This window comes from Apteryx rowi, unplaced genomic scaffold (genome assembly GCF_003343035.1).
Source record: "Apteryx rowi isolate R43461 unplaced genomic scaffold, aptRow1 scaffold_94, whole genome shotgun sequence".
In the NCBI taxonomy this organism is placed as follows: Eukaryota; Metazoa; Chordata; class Aves; order Apterygiformes; family Apterygidae; genus Apteryx; species Apteryx rowi.
The window spans coordinates 1,496,225-1,519,966 of record NW_020451249.1 but is presented as its reverse complement, the minus strand read 5'-3'; the positions used below and the strand labels follow the sequence as shown (position 1 = coordinate 1,519,966).

Here is a 23,742-nt window from a genome sequence, read left to right as displayed (position 1 = left end):
TAACATCTGGAGAGGGAGTCTCCTCTCCTGCCATCTGCCACGGGCAGCGGAGCTCCCGCGGGCGCAGGTGAGCCCGGCGCGGCCGGCGGTACCTGTCCRCCAGGCAGAGCCCCTCCGTCCCGGGCAGCCGCCTCCGTTCCCCCTTTTCGTATAAATCAGGGAGGAATTGCAATGCCCCCCCCCGAGGAAAGGCAGCGCTGGCAGTCGACGCTGGYGATGCAAAACCCCGCGGGAGCCGCGCGCTGCCGGCGGCTTCGGCAGGGCTGGGAGCAGCCAGCTCCGGCGGGGCAAGGAGCGAGATGGGGGAGATGGCTCCTGCTTTCCATCTGTCCCACGGCCTGTGGTTTGGATTTCCATGATTTTGCTGGCTAATTGTCAGGTACCTAATGGAAAAAGCGACTGCCCATTCGGATGGTGGGAGAGGAAATGGGAAATACTGACATCTCCCTCCATCCCCGGCTCCGGCAGAGCGCTGGTAGACAGCCCGCCACGCACATATCCCAAAGGCATAAACACTCCACAAACGCGCCTCTAACCCTGTGCAAAAATAGCGCATTACAAACGAGCCTGCCACTTTCAGGCAGGAGGCAAAACAGTTTGGAAGAAATCACAAACAACCCTTGGAAAAAAAAAATAAATAAGGAAAAAGCCCAAGAAAAACCAAGCGAAGGCACAAAGTCTCCAAGGAACCCGGGCAGCGCCGGTTGTTCTGCACACTGCAGATCTATACCGCCCGTATTAAATGCAAAAACAAAGCAGCAGAAAAGCCCTACATCAATGCCGCATTCGGGTGGAGATTTCTGAATGCACAACAGGCCAAGTCAGAGCTCCCCGAGCAGCCGTAACTCAGCCGCCTTGGACATGTGTAGCATTTAGTTTGGCTGTACATGCTGCTGCCTTTAACGACTCCAGGCTGGATCCTGCATTCCTCTTGCATCTCGCTGTCTCCGGGCAAACCGGGCTTCAAACGAGCCGCAGCCCTGCGCCTCCCCGGCAAAACCCTCAGGAGCCGCCTTTGCACGTCGGGGCGGCCGGCCCGCCGGGGGAACGCCACGATTTGGATGGACGTCCTGACCACGCTGGGGATATCCAGCCTTTAGACACGTGGCGTCGGCGTAACGTTAGCCACCCTCCGGGATTTATCCAGGAGAGGACGACGTGCAAGGTGTTGTAGGCATCGGGCAAGCAGGGAGCAGCGGTGAAATCTCCTTTTCCCCTTCCTCGGTATCGCTGCTGCACCGAGYGCGGCAGCCCCGCGCCTGGGAGGTAACGCAGCCCGCCAGTCCCTGGGGAAAGGGAGCCAAGGGACGTCCCAGGCTGCCTCCAGGGAAGTCCCCAAGTCTCCCTCCAGGAGCCCCCACCACTCGGGGAAGCCTTAGGGGTCTATCTATCTCCACGCCGAGGGAAACGCTCTGCCAGTAAGTGAATTTGGGGGGATCCAAACCCAAAGCCCCCGGTGAGGGAGGAGATTGAAGGCAAGCAAAGCAGTGCTGTCGATTTAATTTCGGTTTCAGTTTGCTGCCTGAAAAAATGAAGTCAAACCAAATTTTGAAGCAAAACAAAACAGAACCACAATGAAAAGTGTTTTTTTTCTTTCCTAACGCTCCCCCACTTTGGGTTTTGGCTGAAACGACTTGGCACTTTCACAGGTTTTGGTCAGTCAAAACAGTCCTTTGGCAAATGAACTTTCCAGGCAATTTTTTCCGCTGTTGAAGCCACAAAAGCCCGAAAGAGGCAGCACAACATTCAGCTCGGGAGTCTTCCTCTCCTCCGCTCAGTATGCGATCATCCGGTCAAGGCGGATGATCCGTGCTGCCCCTCTGGCCAGACATCACTCGCTCAACAGCAAACCTCCCGTTCTGGAGCAAACCGTGGAAAAGCTAGTGCAGAGTCAACTGCAAACTCATCGAACTGAACTGAACCGTCGAGTTCCAGCACAGCCTGGGCTCAGGCCAAGACCTGGAGCCGAAATGGCCTCAGAAGTGCTGACGAGCGGTCTCCAGCTGTCGGGAGGGGAAGGYAGACGTCCACTCTCCCCCCAGGACTCCTCTGCAGCATCCAGCCTCGCGGGCCACGAGATAACGCTCTGGGCTGCCTGACACRATGGAGGTCTCCAGGAATGGGTTAAAATGGCCCAATCCTCTCTGAAGTGAAGGGAAACTACACTTCAACCAGCAGGGCCCTAAGAGATGCTCAGGGACCAAGTATTTCCGCGTCTTGCCCCAAGCAGCCTGGGATGAGCTAATTGCCTGCCTGGAGCAAGATGCAGGCGACGTGCGCGGCTCCAGGCACTTTTTGCCGCATCCGGCCTCGCCGGGAGGGACAAGGTGACCTGGTGAGAACGGGGGGAGCTTCACTCTGCCAAAAGGGGCAATCGACCCCAAAGGGGCCAGTCGGAGGCCACAGCAAGATGCCCTCCGCAGCGCGGGACCTGGCAGCCTCCCTCCCCGCTCCCGCGCCCGGCTCCCACGTGGGATCCCCGCCAAGGGCACACCAGAAAGCCCAGGAATAACGAGAAAATGCCGACCCAATCCAAAAGCCCTCCCAAAGCGGAGGACACCATGAATAAATAGCACCCCGATAACTGTGACAGCCGGGCTGGTCCCTGCGGGAGGGAGGGGAGAGGAGCGGAGCGCGGGGCTTTGCCCATCGCTTTGAGCCCTGCCTGGGGCTCCTGGCGCACGCTGCCTGCTCCGGCGGGCGCCAGCAGGATGGGGAAGGGCTGGAGATCCCCCCCTCCCCGGGGCCACCACCAGCCCTCGGCCGCCAGACCCCTCCTGGGYGCGAGTGCCGCTCCGCAGCCTGCCCACCGTGGGGGGAAAAAAAATATATATCATCCCTGTTGCCAGAGCAACGAGCAGCCTCCTCGCCTGCCTCCAACTTCAGAGCCCGCCCGGAAGGAGCCCATTTCCCAGTCTCTGCTTCCCCGCGGCTCGTAGGGGCTGTTCCTCCCRAGGGATGCTGAACACCCCCCCTCGGCGGGGCCACAAGCCCAAAGCCAGCCCGGGCCCCCCGAAATCCCGCTTCTCGGGGGATGCTGCTCCTCCGGAGCGGTGCATTGCCCACTGCCGGAGACCCCCCTGCCGTGGGTCCCCAAACGCCGGCAGATCCTGGGACAGCAGGCAGCGCTGGGTCTGCAAGGCTGCGCTGCSTCTAAGGCAGAAACCTGGGAAAATTCCCCCTTCAGGCGCCAGCAGCACCCCGGGGACGGGAGTCGGAGCCTGGCGCTGCCGGCGACGAATCCGGGCTTTCAATTATTGATGCTTCACCCCCGCGCGCTGGCGATGGGAGATGGATGAGAGGGCGAGAGACACCGGCAGATAACGGGGGGAAAAGGCCATTCATGCACTTCAGGGCAGGAGCGAGCCGGAGGGCGGCCGACCCCTGCCCGAATCCTGCCGCGCGCCTCCGGCCCCGGGGATGGCACCCGTCCCCATGCGTGGTGGGGACAGCGGTGGCCACGTTCGCGGGCGGCCGAGCAGCACTGCGGATGCGGGAAGCCGGCTAAGCCGGGCTAACGCCGTCTCCAGGCTCTGCCCAGGCCGGGCACCTGCAGGAAGCTCCGCACGAGCAAGGGCGGAGAAACCGGGAGCCGGCTGAGACGGAGACGCTCTGGGGCTTTTCAGGCTGGAGCCAGCGGTGGGCGAAAGGGGCTGACGATGAGCAGGTTCCCTCTGGAGGTGGGGAGGAAGGTGACGAAGAGGAGGAGCCGCTCGGCGCTGCGCTTTACAGAGGCGGGAGGGTCTGCGGAGCCCGATGCCAAGGGAGGTGTAGGAGCAGGGGAAGGCTGAGGAGGAGGAGATGTGACGTATCACCTCCAAAATCAGCCGGGCACGGCCGCAACGGGCGCACCGCGCCTGATCCTGCCCTCCCAGCTCCGGAGGGAAGCGGGTACGGGGAGGGTTCGGGGAGGGGGGGGGCACAGCAGGGCAGAAGAGCTCCCAAAGCTGGGTGAGGTCTTCAAGAAGCCCGGCCGAGGCATGAGCTCCCCCGTGCACCATCCACCAGGATCTAGAAGGGACCAGAAGCRGTGAGGAAGGAGATGGTCTTCAGCACGGGACGCAAAGGCAGGGCCAGGCTGGAGGGGGAGGCTGGAGGGTTTGGGGGGGCGAATGCCCACCCCCAGGCTGATCTCCGAAGGCCGCGGCAGAGCTCACCAGCTCCAGCAGGTTTGGCTTTGAGGCCGGAGATGAGACGTGCTCTGGCTGAGCAGAACCAACCGGGCAAAGCCRTAGGGCCGGCGCGACGGAGGAGGGCAACGTTCCCGCGCTCCCCGCAGCCCCTTCTGCCTTCGAGGTCTATGAACCTAAATCCAAACGCCGTCTTTACGCCCCGCTGTCGAAACCCCAGCTCCAGGACTTTTAACGGAGCTTGATTGCTTCTCCTCTTTGGAGCCGCCTCTCCGGAGCGAGAAAACGAGGCAATTGGGGCCAAACGCCGCCCGCGGGCCCGAGCCATGACGTGGCACCCGCTTCCGCGGGCGGCCGCGTGCAGCGTGCTCCAGGGCGCCGGGAGCTGCAGTTTGCTGCCGTGTTTTCCATGGCTAGCGACATTTTGGCAATAAAGAAGCCTCTGCGGAGCTGCCAAGCAGCAACCTCGCTTCTCCGCTAATAAGCTGCAACAAAATCATGCTTGGGGTTTGGGGGAAGAGCCCGGCAAAACGGGACACCCAAAAGTGCCTTTTTTCCACCCGTTATTTGGGTAAGCTGCAGGTCCTCAGCCGGACTTGGTCCTCGGGCCCGGAGGGGAGCTCCCCGGCCACCTCCTCCTGCCACGCGGCCCCTGGCTGGGGACAACCTGAAGCAGCCCCGTTCCACTGGAAACGCTGAAAAAACATTTTGGAAAGCGGTCCGGGCACTGGGTTCGGAGCTGCATGCGCCGATGTTATTCCGGCACCGGAGAGATAACTCTGGCTTATTACAGGCTCGACGGACGACGCTGACCTCGAGCGGAGAGCTGCTCCCTTCTCCTGGGCTCTCGCTCCCTCCSGATGGCCCGAGCCGCTGCCGGAGGGCTGGGAGGCTGCCGGTGGCCTTCCCATGTGCACTGGGCCCGGCTGCGGTTCCCCATGCGCCTCCGTGAGCCCCGGCCCCGTCGCTAGCGGCCCGCGGAGGGAGGATGGAGAGGAGCGCGCCGGGGCTGCGAGCCAGCCTGCCCGCAAGCCAGCTGCGCGGGGCGTGGGAGGATCGCTCCGAGGAGCGCGGAGAAAAGCAGCTCCGCAGTTCCTGCTCGCCGAATAGGAAGAGCAGCAGCAAGGAAAAAAGCAGGGTTTGGCTTTTTTCCCCTTTTTCCCCTCCCCTCCGAGGACAGGCTGCTCCACCTGAAAGCCGGCGGGTGGCAGAAACCCTTTTGCCACGGCCCTTTTCCGCTCGTTCCCTGTTCTCCCCTGCCGCACAGTCACTCCGGCAGTAAAATCCCGCCTTGCCCCGCGTCGCTGGGGGACCCTGGCACGGCCCGGGATGCTGAGACCATCCCGCGAAGCCGCCGGAGAAGGGCCGACGCTGCAGCAGCACCGGTGGCTCAGCCCATGCGCGAAGCCTGCAAAAGGCTTGGATGAGAAACCAGCCAGATCGGCTGATCCGGGCTGCCGCGCAGCGGCGAGGGAGAGGAGGAGGAGGAGGAGGAGGCAGCGGTGGTGGAGGAGGAGGACGAAGCAGCGGCTGCCGCAGCCAGCAGCCTGCGAGGGGACGCTCCGCTTGGCCCCGGCCGCCCCCCGCGTCCTGCCCGGCTCCTTGGGAGCTGCCGGGGGCGAAGCGCCCCCCGGTCCCTCCCGCCTCACAGCCGGGCTGCGCCATCCCTGCCCGTTCCCATCGGCTCTTCTGTACGGGAAAGGGGGGGGGGCTGCAAAGCAGGAGCCAGGCACGGGGAGGCGACGGGGGTCCAGCCCCCCGCGATGATGACGGCCACCAAACGGGCTGCTAATCTCCGCTCTGCCGAGCTCGTTTCGTTCCTGCCTGGCGCCGCTGCAACYGATGAAACAAGTGCACGTTGCCCGCCCGGGCCGCGGGGCCTGTGTGCGTCCGTCCGTCAGTCCTCGTCCAGGAAAGCCAGCGGGAGCCACCGGGACAGCGGCAGCCACCGAAGGACGCGAGAACAACGACGGGGCGCAAACCCCGCGGCAAACTCCTCCGTCCCAGGGACGGAGCAGGCGCTGCCCAAAGCGGCTCGCTCCCGAGTCCCACCACCTGCTCCAAGACTTCTGACCCGGCGGAAAAGGACTTAACGCCCTAAGTCCCGTTCGAGCAGGAAGTTATTAAACTGGCGGTGCAAGAGCACTTGGAGTCCGGCAGCGCCTGCAACCACCAGAGCGCGAGCAGGGAGCCGCGTCCGGCTGCATCCCRGCCTCCCTCGGGAACGCCGCTGGCGCCGGGAGCGGAGGTGCCCGCATCACCCGGGCTGACAGCGACGCGGGCTGATACAAAGCGAGGGAGGAAGAACAGCTGATGCTAATCGCCGCCRGCCGCTATCGCCTGACCCCTGCCAGCAAGCGGGAGCTGGTGCGCGGGCAGGAGGCGGCGGGCAGGGGAGGCAGCGGAGGGGGAACGGCGGCGGGAGGGAGACGCCGTGTGCTCCACCGCGGCCTCGGCTCTGCCGCCCGACAGCAAAGCCCGGGGGCGCCCGCAGCCCCTCCGCGTTGCGCTCACTCCGCGGATGGAGCGGGGCAAGGAAAGCCCTGCCGCCGGAGGTGTCCGTCTGTCCCCGGCTAACGCACCCGCCGAAGAGTCGCCCGCTGTCCATCCCCTCCGCACTTTTTCCCTGTCCTCTGCATCCGTCCTGAGGATCCCGGGAATAGCCAGGGCCGGGCCAGGCCACCCGAGGCGAGACGGGGACGCTCTGCGCCGGGTCCCCGAGCCTCCCTCGCCGCCCCGGCCCTCGGCTCCGGATGCAGCACCCGGGACCCGCTGCCCCCGTCGCCAGCTCCCGCGCAGCCCTGGCCCTTCCCGCCGCCGCCGATTAACCAGCTAAAGGGACGGTTACGGCGTGAATTACGAATGGCGCGCTGGAGGCTCGCTGCCTTAGCTAACAGCCGCTCGCGCTACTTAAAATAGGTCAGCGGAGGCCACGGCTCGCTGCCGCTGCTCGGAGCCGAGCTCCCACGCTGGGCCAGGGTCCCGCACCGCCCTCGGCTGCGGCGGCGAGCGGGACACGCTCCCCCTAACTCATTCCCTCGCCCTCCATCGGCATCCGCACCCGGGGCCCCGCTGGCAGCGCGAGGCGGGATTCGGGCTGGGCTAATGCCGCTGCCCCTGCGGGGGCATCCGAAAGCCAGCAGAAACCTTAAATCGAGCACAGCTAAGTACGACTGCAGAGCTGCAGGCGCAGGCCTGCGAGAGCATTGAGCAGCACTRTTATAGCTGGGTGTACTGCCGGTAGCGACATTACCGCAACTTAAAACGTTTGGGATGAGAACTGCGAAATCTGGTCTTTTCTGTGGGTTTTGCCTGGGCTGCATTTCCATTTTCTGAAGAAAATACCTGCTTGGCTCAAGCAGCCTTTTGCACTTTGCTGTTCAGCTCTCCGGGGCTTTTCTTGCCTCCCTGCTCCCTATTGTGTGCCGGAACACGGATGTTTTCTTAGCCTTCGCTGCTGCATCCTGCAGGAGCATCCACGCTGGGTCCAAACGCTTTCATTTACCCATCCTTGCTGTCAGGTTCTCTTTATTAGCTTCCTCTTCCTTTTTTCCTCCTGTTTCTCTTTCTGAAGTTGAGTGACACCGTGCTAATTTGTAGTCCAAGCCCTCCTGAGAATATTGAGCTTAATTATATTTTTCTCATCGTTCGCAAATGGCTCAGCTATAATTATGCCTCCAAGTGCATTACTTAGGACTAACCTGCAAACAGCAACCCCTCCGGGGTGTGAGCAGATCAGCTGCTCCAAGGAGCTGTTGTATAAGGAGCTGAACAACAGGTCCCACAGCCATGGCCCTGACGGAGGACCTGGGAGCTTGCCCAAAGCCTCCTGTCTCTGCAGCACAGGCGACAGCCCCTTTTCTCTTAAAGTAGCCCAGCAGTCGCTTTAGATATGGGTGTTATCACTAATGAGGTGGGATCCTGCATCTTTAGTGCACCCTTCTCCTCCCAGGATAGCAGCAAGAAGAGAAATGGGTTTTGCCCCAGGTGAGACATGGATGAAGCTTCCCATAGCCCAACGACGGCGCTCTGCACACCCTGAGCTTTCATTTCAGGTGGGGTGAAAAAGGGGTCCCTCCCTTTCTATAGCTGAAACCCAACAGCTATTATCAGTGCTAGCTTTTCAGGCCTGATTCACAGTTCTCCTAGCCCACTGATTTTACAGGAACTACTTCGGCATGCAGGAGACGCACGAGCAAAGAAAATGTTCTTTCATTAGAATTGCATTGAGGAAAATTTGGGAGAATCATCCGCTGAACCTACAGACTATTCCTTAAATGAGCTTACTCCTCTGTGCCACAGATAACATCATACTTTGTGCACACTAAAACAACTTTAAGAATCCAATTTACTTGTCTGCAGCACACTATGTTTTTTAGCCTACTTTCCTCAGGAAATGGGGCTTACTTATGTGATTGTGCTGTTTATATATCTATATGCCATCACTCCCACACTAATAACTTTTGAACGTGTTGGCCAATTCCAACCAAATTTGACAGAGCAGTAGAGTTTTCAAAAATACTGAGTTCTTACAAATTTAATGAAATACGTGGGTGGGCACATATTTTTCCCCCACCAAGGGAGAGGCTGCATACTGAACTGAGCCGTATTATCAGACAGAAGAGAACACACACACACAAGCGCCGTGATAACCCCCCCAACCCCCCCCCAGTCGCTCACATCCGTGTTCGCGTGGGCCATTGCACCCGCGAGCCGCGCAGCCGCGGACGTGAGCTTCGGGACCCCCTGCCACCGCGACGACTGCTTGTCTTACGTATTCCGTTCAGTTTGGCCCGTGTAATTTGGTGTGGGCACTGCAGGGCAGCTCTAATTCATTGAGGAGCTTTAGAATTAATCATATTAATTACGTGAAAGCCTTTGTAGCTGGTTGCAGGTTTGCAAAACCTTGCTGCTGTGGGGTTCTGCACGCTGGGATGCTGTGGGCACCTCTCGCCTGGAGACTCGCGCGTGCGTTTTGAGCAAAGCAAACCGGGTCTGATGAATGCAGAGTTTCTTACTGAGCAACGAAGGACGTTTCTGCAGTTCTGCCTGTCTGCAGGCCGCACGGTTCAGCCCTTCGTTGATAAGTTTTGGGGCCTTTGCATAAGCCATTAGCAGGGCCAGAGCAAAAATTCAAGGGACGGCTGCCGTTGGGGGTTACTAATCCAGCGCTAAGGCACCGCGCACGTCACGTCGGGGCCGGTCCGCCCTCGGCTTGCCCAGCGAGGGACACGTGCTGCACAGCACAAGCAATAAAGTGCTTTTCAACGGAGCAGCAGCCTTCCTGCACCAGGGGCAATGTCTGCGCGATGGAAAGAGCGAAGCTCCGCGTTCCTGGCGTGGCTCCGCTTTCTTTCTCTCGYATGCGTCTATTCAAGAACAGGCTGGGTAAGAATGAGCGGAAGCAGCGGAGGGAGCCGGGCTGCAGGAGGCAGAGGTTGGGTTGCTCACGGGCTGAGATGACCTCAGCAATACTAAACTTGGGCTACTCCGTTAATCTCTGGTGGAACATCCTCGAGGCAGTGCACTCCCACTTATTTATTTCTCTGCATCTTCACTGATGACTAAAAGGGTCTTTTGGCTGAGCCCCAAATCTCCCGGCAAATCCCCCCACATTTTCATCACCACCAGCCTTTTCTGCAGGACCCTAAGTTTTCCTTGTGGGTTTCCAGGCTGGGACGGGCTCAACTCTCCTGACCTGCTCTGGAAAGTGAGCAGCTTGCATGCCTGCGAATGCAGACTGCACACACACTGCGGGGCTCGCTCCTGCCCTGCGGGGCTTGTGCAAGGCTCTGCGCCGATCCCCCGCACCCTCCCTGCAGCCAGGGCTGGGAGAAGGTTTCCATGCGCTGGCATGCCACCTCATGGGATTTTTTTTTTCCCCTTCTCCTCCTCTGTCATGATTAGAAGGTGGCATGTCAAATGCCAAGAGCTTATCAAAGCTTTTCCAGCATGGAAGAATAATAGCTCTTCCAATTCCAGCTCCCATGCCCTTCCAGGACCATTACCAGTGGTTACCACCTGGGATGAAGGATGCCCTCATCCTTGGTCCACACATCCCCCAGCAGAYGAGAGCTCCTCATTGCCAGGGTTCAGGCCTTCGCATCAGGGCATTCACACGCCCAGATGACACAGGGAAGATCTGATCTTTCTGCTGCTCTGTGCTCTGTTTCCTACCTGGGAGTCTGGTGGGATTTTTTTTTTTTTTAAGCTTTGACAACAATTTGGTGCAACACCRGGTAGAAAACATCATCAAGCCCGAATATGCTCCCAAAGCAGGCCTGAGAGTCTCATTCACATTGCAGATAAGGCAACGGCGGGCATGCTGATAAAGATTTCAAGTGTGACTCTGAATACAAATGATCCCGACCTAACAATTAGTCCAACACAGGAGACAGAGGTGGTACCTGATCTTCTCCCTAACCGCAGCCCTTTTTTCCCCCTGCCTGACTGATATACATGTAATGTTTTCTCAGGAAACAGAAAGGAGTGACCATGCTTTAATAAACCATCTCCAGATGACACCTCAAGGTGATACGAAGGGCCCTAAATTCAGCAGAGCAGCCTTTACTCGTAACTTGGCTCCCTTCTCCTTTCTGGGAGGTGGTTGCAAGTCACTAAAAGCTCCAGGTACGTTTTGGGAGCCAGCTACCAAGCGCTCAAGCTGGCCCTGCTTTGAGCCAGTGGCTGGACCCCTGTCCAACCCTGGACTGACCCCGGTCCCAGACTCAGGCGGGACCGCTGGGTGTGATGGGGATACAACCATTAATTCCTCTAAGCATTTAAAGAAAGAGATGGAGATGGAGAGAAAACYGCTTGGATAGCGGGCAAACAGCACCTCAGGAGCTCTTCTCCCAAGGGTGCCATCCCGCTCATTAAAGAGGCTAGGAAGAAACGGGGTAAATAACTCAGTACCTCCTAAGTGACAGCTATAAAGGGGCTTGCCAGGGACACCACTGGCCACAGAGCTGAGCTGTGGGTGGGGAGCTGCTCTGGCAGCCCAGCAGGTCTCACTGGGCTTCAAACCAGGGATGCTGAGGGGGTCTCTGGCAAGCCCATTTTTTTACGAGACTCTGTGCTGGGCCAGAAATCATGCGTTCAAGGGCCAGGCAGGCTGCAGGGGCCCATACCACTGTACTTTGCTCGTAGCGATGCAGAGATGCAGCCCCCCCACGGCGCACCAGGTACGTCCCAGGCTCCAGCAGCCCACAGCAAGGCTGGAGCACACCAAACAGCAGGACTATGCTGTCGCAGCAAGCAGGGGACGCATCGGGGAGACAAATCCAGACGCGTGCTTTTGTATACGTGTCCTGGGGACCAGGGACCAAAGGACTAGTCTGCTGATGCTGAGACTCATCCTTAAGCAGCAACCTCTGGAAAAGTTTATCTGCACTTAAACATCTTGATCCAGCCCTCTGGGGTGGCATGGGGCTCTGTGCTGGGGAAACTGCACCGGTCTAGGTGGCTCTGCATTGCCTGGCTTGCTGTTTCAGGGAAAGTCCTGCATTTGCAGCCTGCTCAGGCTTGGCCGGCTCCAAGCTGGCTGGAGGGACAATTCGGCCTGGATCCACACCATTTTGAGCGCCACCTCCAGTGCCTGGGCAGGCCCAGTGGCTTGGCCTTGCAGGACGCTGCCCGCTCGCCCGCGTGACTCCGGAGGGCCAGATTGCACCGACAGCCGCCTGGGATGGCAGATGCCAGCCGCAACGCCTGCCAGCCTCCAGCAGCTCCAATGAAATATCCCCTGCATGTTTGCTACTGCAAAGCCTCATCCCGCCTCTCCCGCAAGCCACAAAACACAGCCTACGGGCAGGACCCCCGCGCGTCCAGCCCAACGCCCTCCTCCCCATCGCGGCGCGCGCCGGGGCTCCCTTACCTGGACGCCGCGATCTCTGCTTTCTGCTTGGCGATGGTGGCCGCCCTCTCGGCCGCCTCGACGGCTCGATCCACCTTCTCGCGGATCTTGCTGGCCCGCAGCGGGATGAGGTTCTTCCTCTTGCCGCTGACRAGGACGTTCTGCTTGTACTTGCCCTCCTCCTTGGTGCCGTCCGGGAAGGTCATGCAGCCGTAGCCGTTGCGCTTGTTGTTGGCCCACTCTCCCTCGTACTTCAGCCCGTCCGAGCGCTGGCTCACCCCGAAGCCCGACCGCTTGTCGTTCTTCCACTCGCCGACGTAGATCTCGGTGGTGGTGGCATCGATGTCGTCTTCRATGACGGAGAGCTCAGCCTCACCTTCGCCCAGGCTGATGGTGGAGTTGATGTCGCTGGCGGTGGAGCTGACCGTGCTCATCCCGGCCTCGCTCCGGAAAGAGCTCTGCTTGCTCCGCTGGCTGGCCAAGGAGCTCTTGGACTCGGACTTACGGAGCTTGAGCCCGCTCAGCAGGGACCGCCGGAAGATGCCCTTCTTCTTGCTCTTGAGGATCTCGGCGTCGCTGTGGGCCATGAGGACGAAGCCGCCCCGGGACACGGCGGGGCTGCCGGCCACCGCCGGCGAGGAGTCGGGGTGCAGCGCGGTGCCGTTGGTGTGCTCACTGCGCAGCGAGTTGATGGACGTCCTCAGGGGTGACCTGATAACCGCCGCCATGCCGTAGGGAACGCTCTGGCGGACGCCGTAGCCCTGGCGCATGCCTCCGACCCACTGGCCCTGGTACGTCCCTGGGAGGAGGAGACAAAAGCAGAGAGGGTTTTCATGGCACGGCACCCTGCGGCTCGGTTACAGCGTCAAGCCCCCGCCGAACGCTTCCTCGCTGGGAGGATTTGGCTTCAGAAGAGCCAAGTGCAGATCTGGATCCCAATTCCCCACCCYGGGCATCTCCGTTACAAAGACTGTAACGTCACGTTGCGGGAGGAAAAAAAAACACCTCGGTCAGATCCCAGGCATGCATTTCAGCTGCAGCTCAGAAATATCCGAACGCAGCCAAGGCATGGCAGTGCAGGGAGCGATCCTTCTAGGAATTGCCCATTAGATCAACACCCTCATCTGAAAGGGAAGCGAGCCGGGAGACGGGGTGGGGGAATTGCTATCCAAGAGCAGACTCGGAGCTTGTCTATTCCGGTCGTCTGCTGCCGACAGCGATCAAAGCGGATGGTATATTACAATGCATTTATTTATATACGTAGCGCCTTTCATCCGGCGAGTAGCAGAAGGCAGCGGTTATATAGAAATAAAGGCCTCACGGGGAGAGATCCATTTGGTTATTATCCTCAGAAACGCGCCCCTGTTTGAACTCCTGCGTTTGCGTGGGCACTTACTGGCGTTACTTAACCGGCAGTTAGCGGGCTGCAAGGCGCGCAGGACCTCGCCGTAACGCAAAGCGTGCCGAGGGCTGAGGACGTCCGCGTTGGAAAGCAGCGGCCCTGAGCAACCAGCCCGGCCAGGAAAGCGCGAGCGGCGCTCCGGAGCCAGCGCTTGCAGCGTGCACCGAAACGCACGGTGCTAATCTGCTCTCCGGGCACTGCCTTCCCGCCTGGGGGTTATAATCCCTTCCCATCCTGCAGCCTGGCGAGGGACACGCTTTGCAGCTTTATCCCAGCCGTTTGAACCGCGGAGCTTGTTTTTATTCTTAGGTCGGCTTAATCTTTTCTGGACTATCTGGAGATGCAATGATTCGCGGGCTGCCTGAGTGCTCGTGGGGCGGATTTATGCGCTGCCGGGGTCCCGGGGGCTGCTCCGCTCCCTGAAATCCCTGGGTGGCGATGGCAAGAGCAGGGCTCAGCGCGGGGCCGGGAGCAGCCAGCACCTCGCAGCATCGGGCCTTCCCTTCGTGCCATCCCCACTCCCACACGCAAAGGGAGCCTTAAAACAGACTTGCTGAAATAGCGAACCCTGAGCGAATCAAAGCGAAACAGCCCTAATGACAAAACCAGCCTCGCGGAGCCCAGGTGATCACCTCCGGCTCGCTCCGATAAAGACTTTCTATCCCYCCGTCTGCACAACCTGCTCTTCGCCCTCAGCAACCAGGCGGCRATTCGTAGCGGGGAGCGACCCGTCGGGTCCACCCCGGGCGGTTATTTCGGCTGCAGGAATGCTGTCCCGAGGCGCATCCTCAAAGAAACGGGAGTTTCCCCAGCCCTTCCGCCCGATTGCTCACCGCCGCCTGCCTTCTGCATCAGAACAACGCCCCGGAGGAATCTGCACTGTCCTTCAGAGGGTTTAAAAGCGTTTCGTCCTCGGTTTATACATAGGGAAACTCAAGGCAGAACGGGGTAAAGGCTATTTTTCTCCCCCAGCGCTAGCGAGCAGCCGCTGCCTGTGGTCCCGGCGCCGCTGGGGCTCGGGCAGATCCCGCAGACGAGCGCCCCGGGGGCTCGGGCACCGGCGGGAACCGCAGCACCCGGCAGCCGCGGGAAAGCCCAGCCGGGTGCAGGGACCGTTCCCGGCGCTCCGATGCAGGCGACCCCCTGAGCGGGGGGGCTTGTTGCCTTATCTGAGCGACGGCCCTGCGCATCCCGAAAAGCTGGCCCGGAGCGAGAGGGACCCCCCCCAGCCACCGCGTCTGAGAAGGGACACGGAGAGGCAGGGCAGGATTTACCGAGGGTTTATAGGATTAGCGCGGGGGGAGGCAGGGCGCTGGGATTACGGTGGGCACCCGGAGAAGCCGGCAGAGCGGACGGCAGGAGCGCCGGTAGGGCAGCCCGCGGGGAGATGGACGGGACGGGGCCGGCACGCGGCTTCGAGGAGGCATCGGACATGATTCACCGGCCGGGTGYGCGCGGTGGGGTCCAACTCACCCCCAGGCCCGCGCTGGCGCCCACGTCTCCCCATGGCCCAAGGAGCAGGGAGCCACCGGTGCCGCGTGGAGGATTCTGAAGACTTCAAGTGGCTTCAGGGAAGGATGCCAACGCGGGTAGGAGGAACAGGGAGAAAAAGCCCTGCACTACGTCCATCAGAGCCCGTCCTGCTCTAGCCCTGGACTCCTTTTTCCTAGGTTGAATTGCTCATCTCGGTCCCCAGCCCCTAAGCAAGTCCCTTGACCTCTCCATCCCCTAGCAAATCTCCAGCTGAAAAGAATGGATTAAAATGAAGCGMCGTAACACAAGCAAGGCCTTTCGCTGAAAACCAGAGGCAGTAGCAAAGAGCAGCACGGAGCACTGCCGGAGCAGGCGTGACAGCACGTCTCAGCTGGAGCAGAGGCGGCAAATCGGTCACAGCGGGTTCCAGCTGCAGCGACCGTCTGTGCCTGTCTCCGGCACGGCAGAGGTGCCCGGGAAGCTGCCGTCTTCGCGTGGCCTTAAAACCTACTCCTAGAATTGCACGGTTGCCAGGAGCAATTGTTCCATCTCCTTGGCAAGACTAATTCTTCTAAGCAGAGGCTCCAGGGATGTGAGGAAGCTGTCCCATGGCCGGCTCACTCTGCCTCGCCGCCGCCAGCACAGCGGCGAGCAAACCCCAAGCCTCACGGCTGCGTCCAAGTCTGCTCTCGTGGCTGTTCATCGCTCCCCTCATTGCTTCCCCACTGGGGGCATTGGTGAGGATTGCCTCCTGGGACGGCCGAGGAGGGCACGGCACCACCCTGATGGCCCTCAAGACATCTAGCCACCTTCACGGACACCAGCAGAGCAAGGAGACTCCTGCCCAAGGAGCCGAGCTCATGCTTGAGGGGGGGCAGCTGCCCCATCCCTCCTCCCATACCCAAACAGCATTCCTCCATCTGACTTCATTACCTTTTAAACCCCCAAATATCCCAGGGTTTGGCCACGAGCACTGGAAGGTCTCAGCCATCTGATCTGCATTGCTAAGCACCGCCGTCTCCTCCCCTTGCACAGCTCAGCTTAACCTCTGCCCCCTAACATTTGCAGATATAGGCACAAAGCTTAATCTCACAAGGAGCCAGGAGACTGTTTCTCCCTTCAGAGGAAACAGGATTTTACTATTTTCCATTTTACTTGCTGGCTTGGCCCAGCTCTTGGGCTGCTTCAGAGCTAGAGAGCCAAAAGGGGACCACATAACACGAAGCCCGTGCAGCTCTGGGCCGTAGGACAGCGGCTGGTGCAACGAGAAGAGCATGTTCAACACAAAAGGGACCCAGCCCGATCTGCCAAGGTGCTGAGCACCCCCCATCCCCAAGGACTTCGGTGCAAACGTAGAGAGCAGAGCGCCTCCCGGGGTCAGTCAAGAAACCATCCTGAACACTGAAAGGAAACCTTCCTTGGTTCATCCAGAGCTAGGTAATTTGGGACTTACTATGACAACACAACCAGAGCTGCAGCCATTTCTGTGCTGTAGCTCTTGCCTTGACATCAATATTTGCAAAATGCTTCCTGAAGCATTAATTGCATGACATTAATGGAGCGATTGCATCGGGGAAAATGCAGCATCCATTACGCGGTCAGGGCAGGCGGCCGCGGGCAGCAGAGCCGGGCRGCCAAGGCGGGCGCTGGTGGGAGTCGCGGAGAAGAGCAGATGCATCGAAAGAAGGAGAGCGCTGGCGAAGCGAGCCAAGAGACCTCGGCCACCACCACCCTGCTGGGAAGATGGCCTGATCCTGCCCTGGGAATGCGAATGGGAATTTTGCCATTCRTTGTAAGAGCAGCAAAATCGGGGCCAGAAGGAATATAAGAAAAATCTACCCCAGTGCCAGTTTTCAGGTTTCCTGGAAACCTGATAAAACTCTTCCATCGCGTGTTCAGAGCTGACCCAGGGCGTTATTACTCGTCAGGCTCTTCYGCAAGCTTTGTGCACGGGGATAAATATCCCTCCGGGGAACAGCATGAAAAAGCAGGCTGGAGGGGCTGGATTTATTTCACATAAGATCYCATCTCCGGCCTGCGGTCCCCTCTGCCGCTTCCCTGCTCCGGGCTGYGCAAGCCAGGCTTGTCCCTCTCTGCTTCCAGCTGGGGCCAAGTCCGGCGTGCACGCGCRCACGAGCAGAGCAGGACCACGGCGGGGATAACCTGAGGTTGGGAGAAAAAAGCTAAAGTCATCCTGAAAGGTGGATCGGCGAGAATATTCCTCCGCTCCTTCGTTGCCTCCACAGCAGATGGAGCGCGAGAAAGGAGACGGGCTCATGGGAAACGCTGGAAAGAGAGAGGAGGGAAGGCAGGAGGGGATGGAAACACGGAGAGGAGAAACCGGGCAACRAGCCCTCTCCCCGGCCAGAGCCAGCCGGGAGCTGCGAGCAGAAAGCGGGACCTCAGCGGCCTCCCAAGCACCATTCCCGATTCTCCAGCAAACGACCGTTTGTTCTGGAGAAATGACAAGCACCAAAAAGTAATCTAATTTGTTGCAGTTTTTCAGTGCTTTCTCAGCATTTGGCTCAGGAGACCAAAACTCACTCTGGGAAGAGCCCAGGGAGCCTGGAGGGCTCCCGCTACATCCGAACAGCAAACAGCTTTGGGGGAAAACGCTACCRGCAGCTAGTGTTGAAAGTGAGAGAGAAATTCAGGGGCTGATCCTGTCGTCCCCGTAATGCCGCAGCCCCTGAAAGCGGGGTGGCCCTGGACGGGGTGGCTGGGACGGATCACGCTTTACGCACCCAGCACACGACGAGCCTGAAATCTCGGGCAGGAGCAAGAGTCGCTTAATCAGCGCAATTTGTTTCCACAGCGGCAACGGGGGCCTTTCGCGAAATGGCAAACGAGAGCGTGAGGAAGAGGGGAAGGAGACCTCAAACACCTAGGAAATGCCCTTTCTGCCCCAGATGCAGGAAACTTAGCGCRTTGCACTCGGCAAAGCAAGGCGAGGGTGAGAAAAGCAGTGGGATGGGACGGGATGGGCCGCGCCGGGCGCTGCCGCTCGCCACCGCGAGCCGAGGGGCTGCCAGCTCCCGGCCCGTCGACGTCCTTGTGGCTTCCCACAGCCGGACGCAGGACCATCTACTTTTGACTATAAACCTGGCCCGTCTTCACCGCAGCGTTGGAGGGAGATGGGACAGGAGGAGTTTTTGGTTGRGAACGGCTGAATTTTCTTGCCTCCCTCCCCCACATGGAAGGATTTGGCATCGTGCAAGTCACTGCGTTCCCTGGCTCCGCTCCAGGCAAACCATTAAGCACCAGCCCTGCGTATTGAGGACGGCGGTGGCAGGCGCCGCCTCCGCCGAGACCCCGGGACGGAGCCGCCGCGAGGACGCGGCGGAGCCTTCGCCCAGCCCTGCCTCGTCTCGCTCTGCTTGTGCTGCTCACGCCGAGCGATTCCGAGGGGTGGTTACGACTTTGCGAAGCGTGTCGAGGCCTACGGACGCATCCATATTATTATCCCAACACTACCTGGGGAAAAAAAAAAAATCAAACGCTTCAAAAAAATAGTCTTTACACRGCACTAACGCTGAGTTAGAAAAAACGCAAATAGCCCACAATTATGGGTCAATTGCAGGTATTCCGAGTTCAGCTAAAACAGGCAGCGCTACGGCGGCAGCTCCCTCGGCTTTCGCCGAACGTGGGAGCAGCAGGCTTCAAAAGGCAGGTTTCTTTGTAGCCGCTGTCCCATCCTTGAAGCGGAGCCAGGTTTGTGTGTTAYGGTGACTGTATCTGACAAAGGCACCGATCCAACATCCCCCGCCTGCTTCTGCAACTCAGCGAAATTCGGGAACGAGGCCTGAGTTGTCCAAAGTTCCCGTCCACTCTTCAAAACCAAGCAGAATTAATTAGGCCTTACAAATTGCTCGTTTATCTCGCTAAGGATCCTTCCCGCTATGCTCACCTCCTTCTCCTATCTGTAAACTCTGCRGCATATTAATTAAAGACGTCCGATGGCAATAATTAGGCAGAGCTCTTGACAAGGCAAGAAGCGGGTTTTACAGGTATCGCTTTCCACCCATTCAGCATCGGGAAGGCGCAGGGAGCTGAGTCTCCGGCAGCGTTCATGCACCTTGCTTAAAAAGCACGCTGAGCATCTCAGMAACACGCGACGCCAACCCCAAAGGGACGCGCGAGAGGAGAGAGGGGCCCGGAGGACGCGCTGAGAGCGGGCGCTCTTCCCCTCGCCCATCGACTCAGCCGCAGCCTGATGGTGGGACCAAGACGACCTCCGCGTCGGCCACCCCGGGCTGATGCCCGGCAGCCGGGGGCCGCGCTGGTGGGAACGTGCCGCTCTTAACGCCCYGCCTGGCTGCACGCCTGGCTCCTCGTCACGAGGCAGCGGCCGGTACGCACCGTGCCGCGAGTGCCCGGCCGCCCCCATCCGTTTTTGCGGCGTTTGGGTGGGAGAGCGCGCGCACCTTTGCTGCCAAGCCATCCGGAGAGCCGTCCTCCCTGCAACGTCGCTCCTGGCAGCGGGACAAGCCGGAGCGCTGAACGCGAAAGCCGGAGGGTGACTTGCATTTCCTGCCCCGTTCCCAGCCGACGGCGGCGGTCGCCCGCTAGGGATGCACGGTGCCACGCGCCGCGCTGCGCCGCCGGCAAAGCCCGGCYGGCGGAAACAAGGCAGCGGCCGCGCAGCCAAAGCCGAGGGACGCTCAGTGCTGCCACTTCGGCCTCACACCGGTCGGGAAAGCGGCAGGCCCACCCGGAAACGCGGGCTTCGATCCCAGACGGGCGCCGCGTGGAGCAGCGACGCCCACAGTGACGGACGGGCGGGCGGTGGCGGCAGCACGGGCGCGACGCCGCACGGGTACGGAGCCAGCTGCGGGTTGCCTGCCCCAGCCCTGCCGAGGGTGCCCGCGCCTCGGCCACCACCGCGCCGCGCTGAACCACCGGCAGAGGCTTCGCTGGTGGCAGCCTGGTGACCGATTYGCCAAACGCGTGCCCTGGGTAGCTGCTTACACAGGGGAAGGAAAACGGGTACGGATTTAGGAGTACGCAGTTATGATGTGCAGGTACAAACACGGGGCAGATAGATAGTCGTATTGCTGCACGCGAGGCTGGATGTGCACCTAGGCGATGGGCACAGCGAGGTCTACGGCTCCATGGAGGAGAGGAGAGGAGAGGAGAGGAGAGGAGAGGAGAGGAGAGGACTACAGCGGAGCTGTCAAGGGTTGCGATGCTTCTGCCTGGGTGCTGCGTAGCATTAAGTACATTGCTGGGGCTCAACAAATAATAAATGATTAAAAGGAAGTATGTATGTGGCTTGTATCAGCACGGTTAGTTTGCATTTTTGAAAGTGCTGAGCATCYGGGACTGGCAGGGACCCTCCACCTAATACACAAAACAGTGGGGCTGGTGGGTTTGGGTGATGGACCCCAGCAGGCTGCTTTGCAACCAGCCAGAGCCTGGAGCTGGGCTACGCTCCCGCTTCCCCCTTTCTCCACTGCTGGCCACCCAGCCCCAGACAGGCCAGGAACGCCGCCGCAGCCCGGAGCAGCCGGCGCTGGACCTCGGAGCAACGCGAAGACGCAGGGGCCGGAGGCGGGGAGGCAGCAGAGCCACGGGGAGAGACTAAATCCGAGGGTGGCTCTGGCAAGCTCCCAGATTGCCCCTCCACGAGTGGGCACGGAGGTGGGCAGGGGTTGTGGTTCCCCCCACCCGCAACAGATGCAGGGTGAGAGCCAGGATCTGCAGGGAGGAGACGGGATTTGTGCAGCCTCACACCAGAGCTGGGGACCTGCCTCCTCCYGGCGGGGTGCAAAAACAACTTTGAAGAACAACTTTGCAAAGAGTTTAGCTGCACTTTCCCTTACCGGCATATCTGAGCATCTCGGCAAACATCAATGGGCACCGTGGTATTGCAAAGCCTGCGGATATTGGCACTTTACAGATGGGAAACCGAGGCACAGGGCAAGACCAAGGACCAACTTTTCTCCAACAAAATTAGGTGTCTGCCTCCTCCTCCTGTGGGTAGTAAGGGTTTAAGTGGCTTCCCTACGGCAAACCTACGGCAGGGCATGGGGCAAAGGCCTGAAGCCAACGTCCTACCTCCGCAGCTGCAGGTACCGAGCTGCCATCCGCAAGGGCTGGCAAGGATGTGTCCTTATAATGTTTAGCAGAAGCCACTCCAGAAAATCACATGTGGAAATTCAGTTGGGCTGACATCTGCGCGAGAAGCATCCCTGCAGACCCCGCGTGCATCGGCGTGCGCCTGGCAACGGCTTCGCGGGCATTTAGGCTYTGTGCTTAGAGGGGGAAAAACTCAATTTGCTCTGCTCTGTGCGCAGCAAAAGGCAAGTCCGTCCCGCGCGCGCCCTCCCTCTTCTCGCTCATTATTTCTATATCTCATGCTTCCCCGAGTTTGTTTGCGTTCGTTGGTAATTGCCTTTTCCAGGCAGCATTTGGAGAAATGCTGCAAAACATTATAATGACAATCAAATCTCAGCATCGCTAATTCTGATGGGKCTCATAACGCCTTTCAGGGCAGCCGCGGTTTTTCTTAAAGCGTCAGGTCCTGGAGGCAGGAGAAACGCAGGCTTTCGCGTGCGGGCTGCCGAACACATTAGCATATCGCTCGGCACCTTTATCATTGCTAATGCGCTGCCCTCGCAAAGCAGAGGAAAATCGGGCTAACGCTTAGTCCGTTAATCCTCCGGCGCTCTAATCCTCGCCGCAAACTCGGTGATCTCGCCCCATTTCTCAGCAGCGCTTGCAGGGCGGCGCACGGGAGCACGAGCTGGCTCTCCGAAGGGCTCTTCCGCTCCCCGAAACGGTGCCGGCCCCGGGCCGGGGCTCGTGTTCAGCAAGGGGCGGGAGACGCGCGTCCCAGCCGCTGGGCAGACAACCTCGGCCTTCGCCGCTGGGGGCCTCGATTGCATCTTGTTTTTATTTCCAGTGGAAAAAATGACCGATCCCTTCTCCGGCCCAGGAAAGCACCTTGCAGGCCCAAAGTGTTGCCGTGCACAGGAAACCGTGTCGCTATTGCGATCATCTCTGGGCGAACATTTGCAAACTTGGGAACTCTGCACTGGCTCTTCGCTCATTCATGAAATTCGTGATGCTCTGCTGTAGGTCAAGAGTAAGCGGAGCCTCCGCTGGGAAAAATCTGGGGAAAGGAGCAATTGTTCCAAGGCAATGATCATGCGTGCATTGCCATCGTTTATGTATTTAAAGGCAGAAATCTGTCTTTGTGAGGAAAAAACACATATCAAACCCTCAAACATAAACATTGGCCGTTCAAGTGGTTTTTCTCCAAGCCGCGCTGCGCCAAGGCGCTGCCTCCCTCCGGGCCTGTTCCCAGCGCTCCCGCGCATCGCACAGCACCAAACGCAGCGGCAGCCCTCGGCTAACGCGGGCAGCAACAGTCGTGCGCAGAGACAGAGCTGATTTCCCAGAGGTTTCTCCCTGTCCGACAGTCCGGATGCTTTTTCTCAGCTTTGGGCCCTTTTTCCGTTCTTTCGCTTCTTTGGGTTTATGCCATTCCCATACTTATATCTTCAAGTCATGGCTATCGTAATACAGATCATTTATTTGCATCAGTGTTAGCAATTCCGAGCAGTCAAAATTAATCAGATTAATTGAAAAACCAAGTCGTCTTTAAACACAAGGCATTTTTAGGTTCTTGTCTTCTGGTTTCCACGTCTATAAGAATTATTTTTCAGCAACAGTCTGCACGAAAACTTTCTTTCAAAAGCGAAGCTGAAAATCTTGGAAAAACCCCACATGACTCCCTGAGCCGGAGCTTCCAGGGGAAAAGGTTCACCTGCAGGAGCAGGGGCTGCACAGCCCGGAGGAGCTCTGCGCGACGTCAAGCCTGGTCCCGAGCGCCGACGCAAACAGCCCGGGCTCTGCGGGAGAAGCCCGCGACATCCCCAGGCCACCCGCACCAGCCGCCCATTCCCAGGCAAGATTGCAAACCGCCAAATGCAAACCATTCCCAGGCAAGATTCCGGCGCTGGCGCGAACTGCATGTCGGCAGCCCCGGAAAAAAATTTGTGAAAGGATAGTATAATTTTGCCTCAGGGCTTAAGTCAGTCCCTGTCAGCAGTCAGGAACAGACGTGCAAGGGGTTGGGTTACCCCCGAGAGGGGTCCCACACTTTTCCCCCAGGCACCTAGTGCTGGACAAAATCCTAGCGAAGATGGAGCTGGGGTTTAATCCCGTCCGGCAATTTCTGTGCCGTGTACTTCTCCCCAGGTCAAAATCCTTCCTCTTCTGTCCTGAGCTGTACCTGAAACTAAGCAGCATGTTCCAGGAAGATAACTAATTATAAAGTTCATATCATTTATTTTTAATGATGCTGGTCAGAATCTTCATTTAGTATTTTGATTCATTTTCCTGTGTTCGACGTGTCCTGATGTCTCAGTTATCGCTCTCCTATTATCACTTATTGCCCTGTAAGTACCTGCTGTACCAAATCTTCTAGATAGCAGGATGCCTTATAAATGAAGTTTATGGGGKTTTTTTGTTTGAATTACCTGGGTTTTAGGGAGGTTCTTAGCACAGTGAGGTCTGTGTCCGGCTTCCGCAGGGCCCGGGAGGACGGGGACCAGGGCACGGTTGTATTTGCTTGCTGACGCCCGCTATTTAAAGTGCATCAACAACAATCCCTTTCCAGCAGCAAAATAACACCAGAGCCGCTACTTTTAAGGTAATTCTGACATCGGCGCTATGAGCAGATCGCAGGGAAATCTACCCTCGCTGGTCGGTTCCTGGCAGCTTTGGAGGAACCGGTGGGAAATCGGGGCGCAGAGCCACGGCAGCCCGGCGAGGGGCCTCGGCCCTGCTCTGCTCCACGTTTTCTCCTTATCGCCCATTTACAAGCAGCTCGGTTTGCAGMCCGCGAAGCACGTGCTAACGGGGCGGCTTGCAGC

At 59.2% G+C, this 23,742-nt stretch overlaps 1 protein-coding gene across 1 annotated transcript in view; it reads right to left on the bottom strand.

Annotated features, from left to right (window-relative positions):
• The window catches only part of JPH3 (junctophilin 3), a 54,923-nt gene that overhangs the window by 27,661 nt on the left and 3,520 nt on the right, over window positions 1-23,742 (bottom strand). Inside the window, exon 2 of the mRNA XM_026092040.1 lies at window positions 12,007-12,784. Coding sequence (XP_025947825.1) covers window positions 12,007-12,784 — 778 coding nt within the window. The remainder of the gene's footprint in view (window positions 1-12,006; window positions 12,785-23,742) is intronic.